Source organism: Gekko japonicus, unplaced genomic scaffold, assembly GCF_001447785.1.
Source record: "Gekko japonicus isolate JY-2015 unplaced genomic scaffold, Gekko_japonicus_V1.1 scaffold1486, whole genome shotgun sequence".
NCBI lineage: Eukaryota > Metazoa > Chordata > Lepidosauria > Squamata > Gekkonidae > Gekko > Gekko japonicus.
This window is the reverse complement of record NW_015174320.1, coordinates 137,299-155,722: the sequence shown is the minus strand read 5'-3', so window position 1 is coordinate 155,722 and position 18,424 is coordinate 137,299. Positions and strand designations below refer to the sequence as shown.

General features: G+C 46.3%; 1 protein-coding gene across 1 annotated transcript; it reads right to left on the bottom strand.

The window, feature by feature from the left end:
- Positions 1 to 1,595: 1,595 nt before the first annotated feature.
- FITM2 (fat storage-inducing transmembrane protein 2) lies at positions 1,596 to 3,613 on the bottom strand. Its single transcript, XM_015424218.1, has 2 exons — positions 3,391 to 3,613; positions 1,596 to 2,377 (listed from the first exon to the last, which is right to left on the bottom strand). The coding sequence occupies exons 1-2, from the start codon at positions 3,561 to 3,563 to the stop codon at positions 1,762 to 1,764; spliced, it is 789 nt and encodes a 262-aa protein (XP_015279704.1). The 5' UTR covers positions 3,564 to 3,613; the 3' UTR covers positions 1,596 to 1,761.
- Between the last annotated feature and the right edge of the window lie 14,811 nt (positions 3,614 to 18,424).

Sequence of the window (18,424 nt, the reverse complement as noted above, 5' to 3'; positions counted from 1 at the left end):
TCACTTTCCCTTCCTCTCCCCACAACAGACACCCTGTGAGGTAGATGGGGCTGAGAGAGCTCTCGGAGAACTTTGACTGACCCAAGGTCAGCCAACTGGCTGCATGTGAAAGAGTATGGAATCAAACCTGGTTCTCCAGATTAGAGTCCACCGCTCTTAACCACTACACCAAACTGGCTTGGGTGAGATACTCTGGAATAGAGAGACCCTGCACTCTTGTGTCTTTACAGACTACACATTCATTGAAATTTAAAATTTAAAATGATCTCCAAAGCAACCAGCCAAGTCAGAAAACTGGAGCAAACAACGTAATATAGAATAAATACTATGTTTTCGTTTTAAAAATATTAGTGTTGTGAAAACAAATAAAGCACTCAAAGCTACAAATCTAACATGTCACTTGAAGTGGGCTCATCTCTGTATTTTTCTCAAAGCCAAAGGCTTTGATATCAGTCTTTCATATCAGATGCCCATTAAGAACAAAATGACTTTCTTTTTGCTGTCAATTGATAGAGCTAGTCAGGATACATAATTAACAGATGAAAATAAAACTGAAGGATGTGAGAGGTGGCAACTTTGTAACCCACACCCTGTTTTCAACAAGAGAGCTTTGATTGCCAACACAAAGCATGTTGCAACAGCTAAGCAGTGCTGTATTGCCACAGGGGCAATCATCGAGTTACTTAAGAGACTCTTACCAGCTGGAGAAACGACCAGCGCAGTCCTAAAAAGAGCAGTGCCTTTCTAAGCCCACTGACTCCAATGCATGCAAAAGGGTGTCACTCTGTTTAGGATTGCCCTGAAAATCTAGCAACACAGCTGAATGATGCAAGGCATTTCGTACAAAGAAAACATTTAGAAAGTAATTTTACAGCGGTTTGATCTCAGATCGAAGTGAGACTGAGAACACTTAACAGCCTGGAACTTCAGGTTCGGGACACAAAATGGATGTAAGACAATGTTCCCGACTTCTGTTCTATTAACCCATAAATAGCATTAACTACCATTGACTCAGCTGATGGCCCTCTATTACCATCACAGGAAGCCTAATATTTGCAACAAACTCCATTCTTGACTCCAAGATACCTTGGAATGGCTTACAGACAGCCTGGTGTAAAATGTTAGAGTATCTATGCAAAGGATTAGGGAGACCCTCAGCTAAGAAGTTGGGATTCTACCAGTTTTGCACTAATGCAAAAGGGAGGAGGGATCATCCCACTTCATTCTTCTCCTTACTATAGCCCCCTCCAAGCCATGTGGCCGTTTGTCCCCATGAGAGTCTCAATCCAGTAGCATAGCCTTTGGGGGAGTCAAAATGGGTTGCTGGAGGAACGGGAAGACAGGGAACAGTCTACTTCCATCAGTGGAAAGCTGGAAGAATCCAATCCAAGGAGTCCTCTTGGCCAATACCTTCAGCTGAACTGCTACATTATTATAGCAATTTCAATATATGTTTGGCTTATAAAATTAGTCAATGAGCCTTAGCTGACTTTAGTAGAGTTTTCCCCAAAAAAATCCTTTTGGAACTCCACTGCCGAAGCAATCATTAGTGTTTCTATTGACTTGGTTAGCCAAAAAGCTTAACCAGCTGCCTTGTAACTGGGCAGTACCCTCTCTATCTGGAACTAGACCACGCCCTCTAGCCAGAATACAAAAATATTTGGTCTTTTGCACCTTCCTTTAAATACACTTTGTTTTAAGAACTTTGTACCAAATAACTAATAATCCTTAAAACAAAGTCTGACTCACAAGGAACTGTTTTTATAGGCTACGTTTGGGCTTTTGAGAGCTCAAACTAACATTTTGGGGAGGAAGTCCAGGAGAGAAAGGAGTCAGGTACCAGACCCTGTACGTTCCATACCACGCCAAGAGGCCCACCAAGGTGCCAAAAAGCTTTTGGGAGAAGTTATGGAAATATACAGCAGTGGTCACAAACATGAACAACCAGATCATTTTAAAGCAACTCAAAGCCAAGAACAGGCAGTTGAGCACCATGTGTAGCCGGGGGTTCCTGGAGGTGTTCAAATTGTGCATCACAGCCATCTCTTCCACGATCATTAGGGCGCAGTACGAGAGGAGGAAGGAGTGCCCCGAGATGTCGAAACCATGCCAGAAGCCACCAGCTTGTTGACACTGCAGTCTGCTGAGATGCTGCCGGTGCAGCACATCAAGGGTTGGGGATTTATAGCAGCTGCTTGTGAGATCCTCAATGTGCAGAAACACCATCGTGCATGCATACCAGACCACAGTGCCGACCAGCAGACTGGTGATACGTCGCAACACTGCCAGTGTGTTCCGGGTGACGTAGTAGTTTGTGATACTGATGAAAGGCAGCAGCAGCCATAATGTCCAGCCCCAGGCAAGTTTGACGAAATAGCTGCCAGAGAGAAATCAAACAGAAATACTCTCAGCTCCATTGTAAGCCAGTCAGAGATGTGGATATCAGAGATTATTTTAAATCATTCATATACATTTATGTAGACATGTCCAGGGCTTTCGGTTGAGCCTTGTGCCAGATCATATACTTATGGAAGCTATCAGATGACAGGCAATACTTCTCTAAAGCAGAATCTAGGATCTGGAACAAATGTAAGCACCACTGCATTGCTTAACAGCAGTGAGCACAAAGTCACAACAGTGTGAGCTGAAAACTGCCCATAAAATCTGACGCAAGTGAATTTCAAAGTTCTGTAAAAATGAGATTAGTTCAAAGAAACTGAAGGATTAAATTCAGAGGCAGATTAAGCAAAAAGAATAAAGAAAAACACAGTAGATCATAAGGGGGCGATGCTCTGAGCATCCCACTTAATACTTGGTTAAAAATTTTTGTTGTTGTTGTTCAATGCATGTGTGAGATCCACCACTCAGGGAATGGTCAGTCCCAGGCTACAGCCAGAAAAGACACAAGACAGCATCCTTGCTGAAACTAACCCGGTATGGCAAACTTCATTTATACACAGACAGACAGAAAAAAGGCACAACATAAATATAGCCACTAAAAATGTATTAAGGCATGAATTCCTGCCACTTCTTCAAGAGATTATTTGTTTTGGCTTGATTTTTTACACTTCGAATTGAACAGGTAGGCTATTTTACCTGGCTGTATGGAACTTCATGGGCCTACAGCCTTTGAAAAGATGGGAAACTTATTTTCCTGCAAACCCTCACCCCCATTTGCAGGAGAACAACACCCTCTTATCAACATTCCTCCTCACCCCGCGCTCCCCTTCTCGCATTCTGGGCCCCCTTCCTCAAAATCAGCCCCCCCCCCCAGTATCCCCCACCAACAAAGGCCCCCCTCCCCTGCGGCGAGGCTGTCCCCACCCCTCAGATCCCTCTCCCCTTACACGACCTCAGAGCCGGAGGAAGGCCCGCCCCTAAATGCCTCACATGTTGAGCAGGTTGCGCTTGTTGCTGAAGTAGGATTCGGGCAGCGGTGCCCATTCCTTCACCAGGGAGCCGCCCAGCGTGAGGAGCAGCAGCCCCCAAGGCATGGCCCTCCGCACCGAGCTTCGCACCAGGCAGGAACGCGCAGAACGAGCCCAACGATCGATACGCTCCATCCTTAGAGAGGCCGTGACAGCTCTCCGCGGCGGCTGAGGACAAAACAGTGGCCGCGAGCCCTCGAACTCCCGGCCACCGTATTACGTCACTCGACTCCGCCTTTCCCCCGGCATATTCGTTAGCGCTACAGGCCGCCTGCCAAGGCGCATGCGCTTTGGGAGGTAGTGGTGTTCGTAGTTATTCGCGTTTCGCGCGGTTGTAGGTGGCCTGTTTGGTGAGTCAGTCACGGTCGCTTTCACTGGCTTCTTGGTACGCCTGCGCAGGATTTTGAGAAGAGTACTGGCTTTGACCTTGATTAGATGGTGTTAAGAGTTGAATTAGGAACGCGAGGCCCCTTTTAGGGAACGTTTTTGATCTGTTGTGGTTAGAGAAGTTTGGGACCCAGCTTGCAGAGCGAGAGTTTCCCAAGACCTCCTTCACATTCGGTGAAGAGACCAAGCCTTGTGAAATAGGGTTGCCAACTTCCAGGTGGTTGTATAAATATCAACACACACTGCGAATGAATTATGAACATAAGCCGAAAAATTATATTGTATGAAACAATTCAAACATTTTGAAATCTTTGTTAAAGAACCCATATATATATATTTTACAGAGCTAGGAACAAAAAGTACTTGATACAAAAGGAGAATACAATTAGAGTCCACAATTCCTTTGTATAAAAAACTTCAGGAGTGCAATAGTTCCACCTCATATGTAAGTACAGCTATACAGGGCGGGCTTCACTGCCGAGTTCACACCAGGCTTCTTCAGATAGCTGGTACTCATTAACTGTGAACTGAAAATTATATTTCCATGTCATATTTACTATATTACAACATATTAACTGTTATCCCCAGTTTTCAGTACATACATACTCACTGAAATAGAGTTTCAACAATTCTCCTTCACTAGTTTTCCATTTGCTCCACACTGATAGGTTCTCTTTCTGCCGATGTTTTAAGTATGTTTGGAAGTCATAGCTCCTGTTTTTAAATATATGACTGCAGCACCAGAACAGTATTTCTGAGAGCTGAAAGCCATATTCCATGAAAATTTTTTATATTTGGTGCTAAATATAAGCTTAAAGAGGAATATAGTATGCTTCAGAATTTAGGTGCTTTTCTGCAGTATATAGACTGTAATCCTATGGATGGGGGTAAATTTCATTGATCTCAGTGTGACTTCCAACAATAGGATTGCATGGAATTGGCCTATGAGTGAGAAAAAGAGGTGCTTTGTTATTAAATGAAACAGTGTGGTAGGAAGATGTAATTGTGGTTGTGTAGTAGGAAGATGTGATCATCAAGTTCACATGGAAAGCTTCCTCAAAGTATTTGCTTAATAAGATCTCCAAAAGCAGTAACAATGCTGGCAGGAATATTTGGAATGGAATAAAAATGCCCCAGTGCAAATCAGGGGTGTATTGAAATGTAGGTAGTTTTACAAAATATTAAGGGGCTGAGCTGGAAAAGCTGTAGAGGGAGAATAACAAAATATAGGAGCATGGTGAACACCGTGATGTGTGCATGCATGCTGATTTCCACCAAGTGGCAGCACATGACTGGAAAAAGGAAGAGCTCCCCCCCCCCATAACCTGCCTTTTGCAGGCACAAGTTTAGTTGTAGCTGAGGGAACTGATTTGTGCGTTTTCCCTTAATGGTACAAGCAAAGGGAAATTATCCCAGGACAAGCAATTCTATTCCGCTACATCTTATTCTTTTATTTTTAGCTAGCTCCATATACCCTGCGGAGCAGTGTCCCTACAATTAGGTTATTTCCTTGATTTTTTCACATTCCTTTAAATTGCATGAGCACAGTGTGGAAGTGTTTCATGAGACCATGATGGAAATGCAGCAGGTAAACTGTTTTTGTGTACATAATAGGCCCATTCCTTTCTTATGAGAGCTTGTGCATCTGGAATATCACATTATATTTCTGAGTAAGAGCAATGTTGCAGCGTGGTTTGCAAGCTCCCAAGTGCACCACCATGGCTTATTAAAAACAAAGGAAATGAAAACACTTTCAAAATATGGTCCTTGGAGATGGATAGGAAGGATATTCCTGTCAAAGGGTAAGGCTGCAGTCCCTCTAAGTGTTGTTACTGTGGATTTTAAAACATATTGGATTTTATAAAACAATTGAAGAAATTCACTTTGTCTTACTGACTTGCTCCTCACACATAATTGGTCAGTGAATGCAAGTGAAAGGGGGAAATAAAAGAGCCCTTTCCTTCCTCCACTTCATTTCATCCCACCCATCACCTGTCCAGGGAGTAATCATTAGTGATTGCAGGTAATAGTAAATCTTGCTACTTCAAAGATAGGAAGACCAAGGGTGTAGAGCAGAGGTTCCCAAACTTATTTGGCCTACCGCCCCCTTTTCGGGAAAAAATTACTCAGCACTCACCTGGAAATCTACCTTCAGGAAGTGGACAAAAAGATGCAGTGACAAATTTGCACATAGTAAAGAAAGATGGTTGTTGTAAGTAAAGAAAAATGTTGTTGGCCTGAAGCCAGAGGCACCAGCAACCACCACACAATAGCCCAGCAGCAACACCAGTCTTACAAATGCGTGGCTGTGATTGGCTGTGGGGACCCCTCCCCCTACCTCCCTGATCCCAGGAAAGACCGGGAGAAGGCAGGAAAAGGCTGCTTTAGATACCCTGTTTTCCCGAAAATAAGACCTACCCCAAAAATAAGCCCTAGCAGGATTTCTATGCATTTGTTGTATAAGCCCTAGTGTGTCTTCTTGAGAAAAAATAAATATAAGACAGTGTCTTATTTTCGGGGAAACATGGTAGGTTCTGGACTCTTCTTTCTTCATGCTTCCACTGCCCCCTTATTTTTATTCAATGCCCCCCAATTGCACCCAAGGATCCTACCGCCCACCTGGATTGTTCCAGCGCCTCCCAGGGGGTAGTATTGCCCACTTTGGGAACCAGTGATCTAGAGGATTCAAGGTTGCCTCTTATAAGTCAGGGGTGTCAAACATGCGGCCCGGGGGCCAGATCAAGCCCTCAGAGGGTTTCTATCAGGCCCGTAAGGGACTGGCTGTCTTCTGCTTCTTCCTCCAGTTCTACTGCTGCTGCTGCATCATAGCTTGCTTTCCTAGACTTTCTCAGTTGCTCAGGAGAGATAGGCAAGCTTCTGCTGCCTGCAGTGGGCTGTCACACAACCCAATCATTTGGGTTGTGTGACAGAAAAGGCCCTTTCTAGGGTTGCCACTAGTCGAACCTCAAACAGTGAGAACGCCCAGAAGGGCCCCTGAAGATGAATTGAGTGGTCAGGTAGGTTCATATGGGAGTAAGTGGTCCTTGAGGAATGTTGGACCCCAGCTGTATAGGGCTTTAAGGGTCAATACCAGGGCCTTGAAGTGGGCATGGAAGCTAATTGGGAGTCAGTGTAGATAACAAGACTGGAGTGATATGATCCCTATGACCCACTCCAGTCAACATTCTGGCTGCAGCGTTCTGTACCAACTGAAGTTTCTGGACAGTTCTCAGGGGCAGCCCCACGTACAATTCATCTGTTTATCTAATAGTGAAGTGTGGCCCCTGTCTGCAGACACCTAAATCTAAGGACTGGGACCTCACTGATACTAAATAGATTTTTCTGCAAAGTTGAGGGACTTCCCAGGTTTGCAGGAAAATCTGAAATGTTTTTTAAAAATGCATTGGGGGTTTAAATTCCCCCCATATTATTAAAAAAAAAATGTGCATGCAAAGACAGTGCACTCAGTGCTAAAGCTAGTGGTGGCTGCTGCTGGGAGCTACTCCAGGCCTGGTCACAGCAGATGCTGGGAGAAGCGTCTGGCCCAGCCACCATGGCAGAGGATGCCGGGAGCTGTTCCGGGCCCAGCAGCCCTGCTGGAGGGCTCCAGGAGTCACTCCAGGGTAGGAGCATCTCCCAGGCTCCAACAGTGCTGCTGCTGGGCTCAAAGGTGGGTGATGAGGCCTGGAGCCATGTCAGGTTCAGTGATGGGGGGGAGATGGGAACCCATCCCATGTCTCGCAGCCCCATCCCACTTGTTACAGTCTTATCTACATGTTACCAGGGCATCTCTCCTTGTATATAATTGTGTTTTGGTGATGGCACTTCGTGAACATTCCACACGCACCCAAATCAGTTGGCTCCGTGATGTGTCACTCAGAAGCTATCCCTATCCACTGGCTGCATTGCCTGAGTGTCGCCTCCGATATTCTAAACAGTTTGTTGTTGCTTTCCCCCCCAATAGCCAGTCGGAACACAGATTGGCCTTTGCCTCTAAGATTCTAAATAGTTTGCTGTTGCTGTTCGGAGTAATTGAATGTGTCACTGGAGTTGCCAAAATACATATCCCAATCTTCCCTTAAATGGTCACTGGAGTTGCCAGTCTCCCTGTGAGGCCTGGAGATCTCCCAGAAATCACTGTGTTCCCCAGCCACAGCACATCATTTCCCCTACAGAAAATTTCCCAGCAGTTACAATGGCTGCTTTGGGCAGTGGACCCTATGTCATTATACTCTGCTGAAGTCCCTCCGCACCCCAAACCCTGCCCTCCCCAGGCTCTACCCCTCAAATCTACAGGTCTGGCCCTCCCCTTAGTATTGCCAGCCTCCAGGCAGCACCTGGAGATCTCCAAGATCAGTTCTCCTGGAGAAAATGGCTGCTTTGGGCAATGGACTCTATGGAATTATACCCTGCTGAGGTCCCTCCGCACCCCAAACCCTCCCCAGGCTCTACCCCTCAAATCTACAGGTATTTCCCAACCCAGAGTTGGCAACCCTGTAACTGGTTATGGAACCCCTTTCCAGACCCTTTGAACTCAGAAGACATGGCATAGGAGGAGGTGGTTTTCTAGGGGGGGCAACAGTAGGAGGGCTTCTAGTGTCCTGGGCCCAGTGCTGGACCTCATGATGGCACCGGGTATTTTTGGCCACTGTGTGACAGAGTGTTGGACTAGATGGGCCATTGGCCTGATCCAGCATTGGCTTCTCTTATTTTCTTATGTACCTGAGCTGCCACTGCATAACCCCAAATCAACATAAGTCAGGGGTGGAGGGTACCATTTCTGTTACCATGAGGCTGTCCTCACATTCTACCCACTTGGGGCAGCAAAATGACTTGAGACAACCCTGCCTTATAGCTAAGCAGAAAGAAATAAACATGGCTTGCCTCCCTCTATTTTCCCCTTCCCTCTGCCGCCCCACCAGCCACAGCCGGGACACTCCCCTGGAGCTTCCTTCTAGAGCTCGTATTTCTTCCCACAACGGGGCTTACTCCTAGTGTACCATAATGGCAAATTCTTTTTTGCCCAGGCAAGGCCGAAGCTGGTGAAATTCATCTCTGGCCACCACTGCCACCTGCCTGTCTAACATAAGGCCTGAGTCTGGCAGCACCCCCAAGCTACGAACCTGCTCCTTTAGGTAAAGTGCAAACTCATCCAGAACAGGAGACACATCAGTTCTGGAATCAGTCCTTCCCACCAGTAGCACCTTTGTTTTGTCAGCACTAAATTTTAGCCATCATCTGTCTCAAATCTGCCTCCAGTCACTGGTTCGAGATTTCCACAGCTTCCTTGGGATTTGCTGGAGGTGCAGGATACAGCAGAGTATCATCTGCTTACTGGTGACAATTCTCCCCCAGTGGTTAGTTTACTGACTTGCACATTTCAGGAGCTTGTGCAGGACAGTCTATTGCAGATTGTGTGTGCATAAAGTGCTGTCAAGTTGCAGCCGACTTGTGACCCCAGCAAGGGGCTTTCAAGGGAAGTGAGAAGCAGAGGTGGTCTGCCGTTGCCTTCCTCTGCAGAGTCTTCCTTGGTGGTCTCCCTTCCATGTACCAACCCTGCTTAGCTTTCAAGATCTAACAAGATCAGGCTACACCATGCTGCCTACCCCCAAACATATACTGCAGATCAAACATATTATTACTCGTGGGCACTCCATGAAACTGCAGAGCGGTCGGGTTAGAACGGATAAAAGGAAGTACTTCTTCACCCAAAGAGTGATTAACACTTGGAATTCACTGCCACAGGAAGTGGTGGGTGCTACAAGCATGGACGGCTTCAAAAGGGAATTAGATAAGCATATGGAGCAGAGGTCCATCAGTGGCTATTAGCCACAAGGTATAGCTAGGGGCTCTGGGGCAAGTGATGCTCTGTCTTTTTGGTGCTTGGGGGGGGGGCAACAGTGGGAGGGCTTCTAATGTCCTGGCCCCACTGCTGGACCTCCTGATGGCACTGGTATTTCTGGCCACTGTGTGACACAGAGGGTTGGACTGGATGGGCCTTTGGCCTGATCCAACATTGGCGTCTCTTATGTTCTTATGTTCTTACAGGAGACAATGTCTACTCTAATGGTGTCCATGGGGAGCAGTGATCTTTGCATGAGCATAGGAGTTTTACAGACGGCTATGTACCATTTCTGAACTGGGGAATGAGAAAATGTCCGCTACGGACTACTGAAATTGTGGATTCTTTTGAATAATTTTCACATCTATATTACTTTTAACTTTTAGAACTGCTAGTCATCTCTCTCTGCCCTCAAGGTAGCCTCTCCACAGCAAGATCTGACAGTTGTGCAATACAGTGTGATGAACTGAGGCAACATTTGTTCAGCTGTAACAATTGATTTGTTTACCAAAAGAGGATCTAGCTTAGAGTTCCCAGCTGTAAGACAAATCTGTGTGTGTGGAAAGAGGGACCATCATTCAGTATTATTAACAATGTGTATGTAGAGAGACTAGGAATCTTTCCATCTTGGGGACAAATTATACATTCCGAGTGCTATATAACAAAATTTGAATTGGCTTCCTATGTTCTTGCTGTCAGAATAAACCACTGTAGTCTACCATGGATTCTTTTTTTCTGGTAGGTGCCAGACTAGTGCAGTGCTAAGATTGTCTACAAACAGAGAGTTGGAACTAAGCCTCCACCAGGGCTGGCTGCAGGTTTTGGCCATTCTATTGCACACAGACACACCCATTCACACTGGTATATAGTTGGCGACCCGAGGATGCGGCGGCGACGGAGGCCGGATGGAGGTGGAGCTGTGGCGGCGTGACGACGCGGCGCGGCCTGAAGGGACAAAAGCCGGAGCTGCAGTTGGAAGCGGCCGTGCACCGGAGGAGTCCATCGGAAGCCTGCCGGAGGAAGTCGTCGGCCCATCCTGGGGCGCCGGGAACAACATCTGAAGCCCGCCCGAATAACAAGAATGCACCGCTTGGGTGCTGGTAGGCAGCCCCCTCCCCCCATACGAACTGTGGCCCTAGGTAGGAAGCAACTAGTATATATGTGTAAACTGCTCAGAGACCCTCTGGGGTCAAGGGCGGTATATAAATCGAATGTAATAATAATAATAATATATTCAGCATTGTTGCAGGAGCTGTGAGATGATGGGGAGGAGTTCCTGGAGGAGGCTATGTAGTGTGATTTTCTGCTTCCTCCATAGATTGCAGTTACATTTCCTACTGGGAAATACAAGATTACCCAGCATCTCCTGTTGAGAGTGTGCCCACTGTCAGGCTTTGGCCTTCTGCAACCATGTCAGCCCTTGGCACTGACCATGTGCGCTGCTTGTTTCTCCCCCCCTTCTTTTTCTCTGACACATGTGCTGCTCATGAGGAGACTTTACCACAAGTGAAAACAGTATGGTAGCATTTTTTGTAAGGGCATAGTAATATTGAGCAGAATCCACTGAACTAACCTCCCTCCACCTTTTTGTAATGGTCTCTCACTAGACCCATTTTGGGTTCCAAAGTCCTAGTTTCAGAGGAGATGAGGAAAAGAGTGTTGGAGGAAGAATATATAAATCTTCCTGATTGTTTCTGTTTTATGGAAGGCCTGGCGTGATCTGGTCCATGGGGTCGCAAAGAGTCGGACTCGACTGTGCGACTGAACAACAACAACCCACCCCAGTAGAGAGTCAGTTTGGTGTAGTGGTTCAGAGCAATGGACTCTAATCTGGAGAACCAGGTTTGATTACCCACTTCTCCATATGAAGCCAGCTGGGTGACCTTGGGCCAGTCACAGTTCTTTCAGAGTTCTCTCAGCCCGAAAAAACAAGTCTAGTTCACCACTAGCACAACACTAAGAGCTAGAACTTTTGGCTGCCAGACATTTCTAGGATCTCCTGGCTATTCTACGCACAATGCCATACAATTAATTATTTCTACCCACCCCAGTATTGTGTGTTTTGCTCTTGACTTTCACCTAAAGGCCTCTTGTAGGACAAGGGAGCTTTGACAAGTGGTGGACCTACCCCAGTTCTTCTTGGATAGCCCATCTGCTCTGGACCCTTTTCATTCTGGCTTGAGACCAGGCTATGGGACAGAGATGGTCCTATTGACTTTTGTTGACAATCTCCATCTGAATGTACAAAAAGGCCATGTCTTTTTGTTGCTCCTACTAGAGTTATCTTCAGCCTTTGATGCAGTGGCCATGCCAGCTTGTTCAGGTGTTTGCAAGCAAAAATAGATATCAGAGTTGTGCATTAGACTGGTTCAAACCATCCTCCCAGACTGGATTCAAAGGGTTGCAATTGGAGACCTGTTATCAGTGTGGGATCTGTCCCGTGGGGTTCCTTCATGCTTTTAAACCTCTATGTAAAGCCCTTAGGACAAATCATTTGTAGTTTTGGTGTTAGCTGTTATCAGTATGCTGATGACACCTCTCTCTATATCTCCTTATCCAAATATCCTAGTGATGTGGTAGAAGTCCTGTCTGTTGTGCTTAAATTACTAAAGAGTGAACAAATTAAAATTAACTCCTGACAAGGCCAAGGTAATGCTGGTTGGGAAGGCAGAGATCTTGAAGGACAGTATACTTCCCGCCTTCAGAGGGGTTCACCTGATGCTTGCTGACTCGGCTAAGAGCCTGGACCTAAACATTATTGCTGCAGAAGCAAGTAAATGCAGCTGCCAAAAATGCTTTCTTCCAACTCAGTCTAACTCAGAAGATGGCCTCTTACCATGACTTGACTTACCTGGCCAGCTGGATCCATACCATGGTAGCACTGAGAACTGCATTACTGTGATGCACTCTACATAGGTCTCCCCTCAAATTCAGCTGAAAGACTCCGGTTGGTTCAGAATGCCATGGCTTGATTATCATTTGGAGCTGGGCAGAGCATTCATATTGCTCCCATTCTGCAGTCACTCCATTGGCAGCATATGAACTAACGGGTTCAGTTCAAGGTTTTGGCTATCACATGCAAAGCCCTTCATGGCCTTGGTCCTCATATCTGCAAGACCGCCTCTCCCCCTGAACTCTGCCACACCAGCTTCACTCATCTGAGCAGGGCCTCCTGCAGGAGCCACACTACGTATGGGCCAAATGAACAACTGCCCATACACATGCAGTCTTTGCTGTGGCTTATGGAATGGCCTGCCTGATGACGTCAGGAAGGTTGGAGGGCATTTTTACACAGGTGATAGGGCTACAGGACAACAAAATGGTTCAGAAAGATGCTTTCATAAGGCATGTGGACTATACAGCTTTGTATAGCAGAATGTGCTAAAGACTTCCATCAAACCGCCCAGGCCTTTGTGGAGCTACCTTATGATGTCTCCATTCTCTGTGGAGCAAAGTGTCATTTTTTCATGCCTATGAGAGCTGGATACTTCCCCAGAGATCTCAGAGGTGCTAGGGCTTTGAACTCTACTTCAGTGCTGGGGGCTAGAATTAGATTTCTATTTAAACAGAGAGCAATATGCCAATATTTACAAGGGCTCATTAATCCTTTCTGCTGTTTCAGTGATCTAAAGCGGGCGAGCAGAATTCAACACATTCCATCACTTATTATGCAAACACATCAACTTTCTTCAAGGATATGACAGATTGCCAGTATCCAGAGCAGAGATTTCTCCATTTTTAAAGTGACCATATGCATCCATGAGCAGGATTAACTGTTTCACTTTGTTTGCTCTGACCTAACAGTCCTCTAATTAAGTTTGTGTGAGTGTGCATGATGAAGGAAGGAATGGAAAAAAGGGGGGGGGGGTTAGATCCGCTGTTGTTGACACCAGCATGAACCCAGTAACTTCACTGACTTTGGAGGGTTATTTCTGAGTTGCTCGAAAATTATTTTGATGGAGGGTAGGGCTTATCCAACATGTTGTTTCAATCCGTAACATGGAGTATTCTGGCCCAAGATTTGTATTTAAGTTGCAGAAACTAACAAACAGTGAGAGGTCCAATGTTTGGTTTTTAAATCCATCCTTCACCGCTGGAAAAATGTCCACCCAGCTGTGCTACTTCTCTGTGCAGCAGAAATCTGAAGTGTATCTAAGATAATAGTATGAAGAACTGTACCTTGTAGACCTTCCCTTTCCTCCACCTTTGTTATCTCCTTGACTGTTGATATGAAGCCTGTAAACTCTTTGGGGCAGGGATCTGTCATTTTTCATCTGTAGCTCTCTGTGTTGGTGCTGTGTAAATAATACTGATAATCCAGATACGCAGGTCTTTGCGTTAGCGGGGTGATTTCTTTTCCTTGCTAAATCAGCCGTTCTAAATGAACCAAGTCTAGCATTTATAGCATGCAAAGACTGCAGTCTTATGCATGTTTACTTGCAGTCCTGGGCACTGTTGATCTGGCAGCCCTAGAAACAGAACCCTGCTACAGTTTGCATGAAAATCAGCAGCAAATGTTTTGGATAATATTTACAACAAGGATCTATTACAGTAAGATTCTTCAAGAACCTGTGTCGCTTCTTGAACAGTGAGATTTGAACCCAGCGAGAGTTTCAGGGCACAAACTTTTTAGAGTCAAAGCTCCCTTCGTTTTACTTTCGAAAGCTCATACCCTGGAACTCTTGTCAGTCTTGGGGGTGCTCCTGGACTCAGATCTAACCCTTCTCCTGCAGACCAGCACAACTGTCCTCTGAAACCATCTATTGCTTCTCCTTATAGTATTTCAATTGTGTTTGTTTTTAGGTTTCTGAGTTTATACCGGTTTTTTAGTTTGCGTGCCAGCTCAAGGATGAGATGAAGTGGCATATAAATACACACACGGGGAGTATGATTACAGGTTAGGGAATAAACTACTGGGGGGTAAGATACTTGGAAATTTCCCCTAGTTGAACCACATCTCTCCTTGTAGAGGCATAAACAGGCCGATTTTCTCCCCTCTCCTCCCCCCCTTTCTAAATTGACACTGAGCTGCCCTCAGCTTCCCTTACTTCCTAGAAGGCAATGAGTACATTGTGTCATCTAGCCAAATTAGTAATAGGCATTTTTCGGCACACCTGGATAGCCTCCCGAGTTTGCAGAAACCCCTGTAGGTGACCTTGTTTCACCGTCCTACTGACAACCACCAATTTTTGCATTAGAAGAACCCTGGAAGATTCCTGGGGCAGAGGATAAAAAAGGCTGGAAATTCCCAACCTGTACTTCAGCTGTGTGAGACTGTTGAACTTGGAGGCTGGATGAGCAGCTTTCTAGTCACCTAGCCTGAACATTAGCAGTCTAGGCATGTAGCACAGTCACCCTGTCAGGAGGAGGCGAGAAGGGGCGATTCTGCATTGGCTTTTCCCTCCATTGTTCTACCAAAGGTGCAGCTCAAAACCACATTTAAATACCCTGGGACAACGGGTACTGACTGCGGAAGTCCCCCCTGAACAGCCATAAATCTATGCAGAAGGTACCATAAAATCCAGTGATCAAAGAAAGTGAAAGCAGCATGCAGTGCAGAGGGGAATCTCTGTTCCAAGGTCGGTTTGCTAAAACAACAGAGGGAAAAGCCAATGCAGAATCGCCCAAGGAAGCTGCTCATTCAGCTCCGAATCTGAGCAGTGCAGCACTGGAAGAGGGGTATTTTAACCTCTTCCTCCCCATGTTCTACAAAAGGGCTGGGGTGGGAAGTTGAGCCTGGAGGATGAACATTTAATGGCATGCATCCCCAGTCCCTAGTTTCACATATATTATTTGTTGTAAGAGGTTCTGCTACTTTCACAGCTGACAGACTGAAGGGGTGTATTTAATGAAGGCTGGAAGAAGCTTCCTCCAGTTGTAATATACCCCCCCTCCCAGTCCTGTTGGCATCCTGGATGGGGAAGGAGGGAATTAGAGCTCAGTGATGTATGGCTCATAGGCATGCATGCTCTAACCCAATTATAAGGTATTAGGGACTTGAGCTGGTTAGTTTCCCTTCTTTCTTTTTGACTTCAATATTTTAAGTCTAGTCAAGGGAAATACTGTGGATACTAGGAAGGAGCTTTTTCCTTCTTCTCTTTTTAAATATGTCTATATACCTGGAAAGTTCTGTCCTATCTTGTTTGTGAGTATTCTCATTTCACTGCCCGGGAGAGAGGCCCTCAGTTTGCTGCTAATGGGAGTGGCGATTCAACACTGGCCAAGGTCACTGGAGGCATGTGTCTGTCTTGCTTCATGAGTTGTTGACTCCTCTTTGTTTGCTCTTAAGATTGTGTAACTCACCCCACATATCGCGTGCCGGAGCTTCTGCACTGAAGATACATTTACAGATAGGAACAAGCAGTGCGATCCTAAGAGAACATTCTGAACACTGATTTGAACAGAGTTGCATGAGTACTTAAAAGGTTCCCACTCTCTTTAAATATCATTAAAACTTTGTTGTTCTTTGGAAATTACATTCATTCGTGGAAGACGAATTGCAAAGAACAGCGTTGACAGGAGAACCCTCTCCTAGGTCAGTTTAGCAGCTCTCTCCCATTTCTCGTCATCATGTCCCCTTTTAAGGAAACAGATATGAAGTCTTTTAAGGAAACAGATATGATTGCCTTTTAAATTGTATGAAATGCCCTTCACAAACAAGCAACTATGGGGAAGCCTCTCCATACATATAGTTAGGAAGCAGATCTGTCTGTCTGTCTACTTCTCACATTTATATCCTGCCTTGCCTCCAAGGACCTCGGGGGCAGTGTGCATTGTTCTCCCGACCTCCATTTTATCCTCACGACTGCTCTGTGGAGCAACTTAGTCTGAGAGTTAAGGCCAAACTACACATTTGCATTTCCATTTATTTATTTATTTGTATTTTGTGTGTGTTTATCCATGTCTGGAAATCATGGCAACCTCTGGTGACTCCTGCTAGGGCACAGAGGACAACCAGAGAAGTGGCTTGATAGGCTGCTTCTGGCCTCCTGGCCCTGGTATTCTCTGGAGGCCTCCCATCCAAGTACTTGCCAGGGTTGGCCCTGCTTAGCTTCTGAGATCTGACAAGATGGGGCTTGCCTGGGCTATCCAGGTCAGGGCACTTTAGCATTTGCAGAGAGTCAGGTCAGGGTTCTCTGCAACCAAACAGCAGCTGCAGGGATTGGCCTTCTAAAAGATAAAGGAGAGTTCAAACGGGTTCGACAAGAAGGGCTTCTGCCTTCCCTCCAAGCCATTTGCCTCCATCGGAATGGCATGTGAGGGAGTTGTTTTCCCATTTTTACAGACAGAATATTCCACATCAAGCAGCAAAATGGGAAGTAACACTCCCTCCCCCTTGCTGTTTCCATGTGGGAAAATGGGTGTTTTTTTTGGGGGGAGGCAGGAGACCTTCTGAGCCTATTTGGATTCTCCTGTATTTTTACACATCTATTCCTCGCAGCTGCTGTGTGGCGGCAGGGGATCTGGACCCAACTCTTCAAAAACACAAAAGTGTAGTTTGGCCCTTAGGAGAGCTTTTTCCACTCAAAGGTTTCCTCTTGTTTGGGGCTCTGACCTCTAGTGTTTGTTTGTTTCCCTTCCAAGCTTCCTCATGCCCTTATTTACCATATGTTGTCTTTCTGTGCTTTCCTGGTTTCTCCATGTTTTCTCAGACCACCTTTCATTTGATTTGAAACGTAGGTTTGCCAGCTCTAGGTTGGGAAATTCCTGGAGATTTAGGGGGCGGAACCCAGGGAGGGCAGGGTTTGGGGAGCGGAGGGACCTCAGCAGGGTATAATGCCATAGAGCCCACCCCCCAAAGTAGCCGCTTTCTCCAGGGGAGCTGATCTTGGTCATCTGGAGAGCAATTGGAATAGTGGGAGATCTGGAGGTTGACAGCCCTATTAGAAAAGGCATGGAGAAATGACGAAGAAACCATAGAAAGGCAGCAAATGGAAAGTGAGGGCATCAGGAAGCTTGGGGGGGAAATCACAGCAGGTCTGCACCTAATGCAGGAAAACCTCTATGTGGATAAACTCTGTATAGTGACTGGGCTTCCATCCAGAGCAGGTAGTAAAGTTGAGAAGCATGGACGGCTTCAAAAGGGAATTAGATAAGCATATGGAGCAGAGGTCCATCAGTGGCTATTAGCCACAAGGTATAGCTAGGGGCTCTGGGGCAAGTGATGCTCTGTCTTCTTGGTGCTTGGGGGGGGGGGGCAACAGTGGGAGGGCTTCTAGTGTCCTGGCCCCACTGGTGGACCTCCTGATGGCACCTGGTATTTTTGGCCACTGTGTGACAGAGTGTTGAACTAGATGGGCCTTTGGCCTGATCCCACATTGGCGTCTCTTATGTTCTTAGTGGCTATTAGCCACAAGGTATAGCTAGGGGCTCTGGGGCAAGTGATGCTCTGTCTTCTTGGTGCTTGGGGGGGGGGGGCAACAGTGGGAGGGCTTCTAGTGTCCTGGCCCCACTGGTGGACCTCCTGATGGCACCTGGTATTTTTGGCCACTGTGTGACAGAGTGTTGAACTAGATGGGCCTTTGGCCTGATCCCACATTGGCGTCTCTTATGTTCTTAGTGGCTATTAGCCACAAGGTATAGCTAGGGGCTCTGGGGCAAGTGATGCTCTGTCTTCTTGGTGCTTGGGGGGGGGGGGCAACAGTGGGAGGGCTTCTAGTGTCCTGGCCCCACTGGTGGACCTCCTGATGGCACCTGGTATTTTTGGCCACTGTGTGACAGAGTGTTGAACTAGATGGGCCTTTGGCCTGATCCCACATTGGCGTCT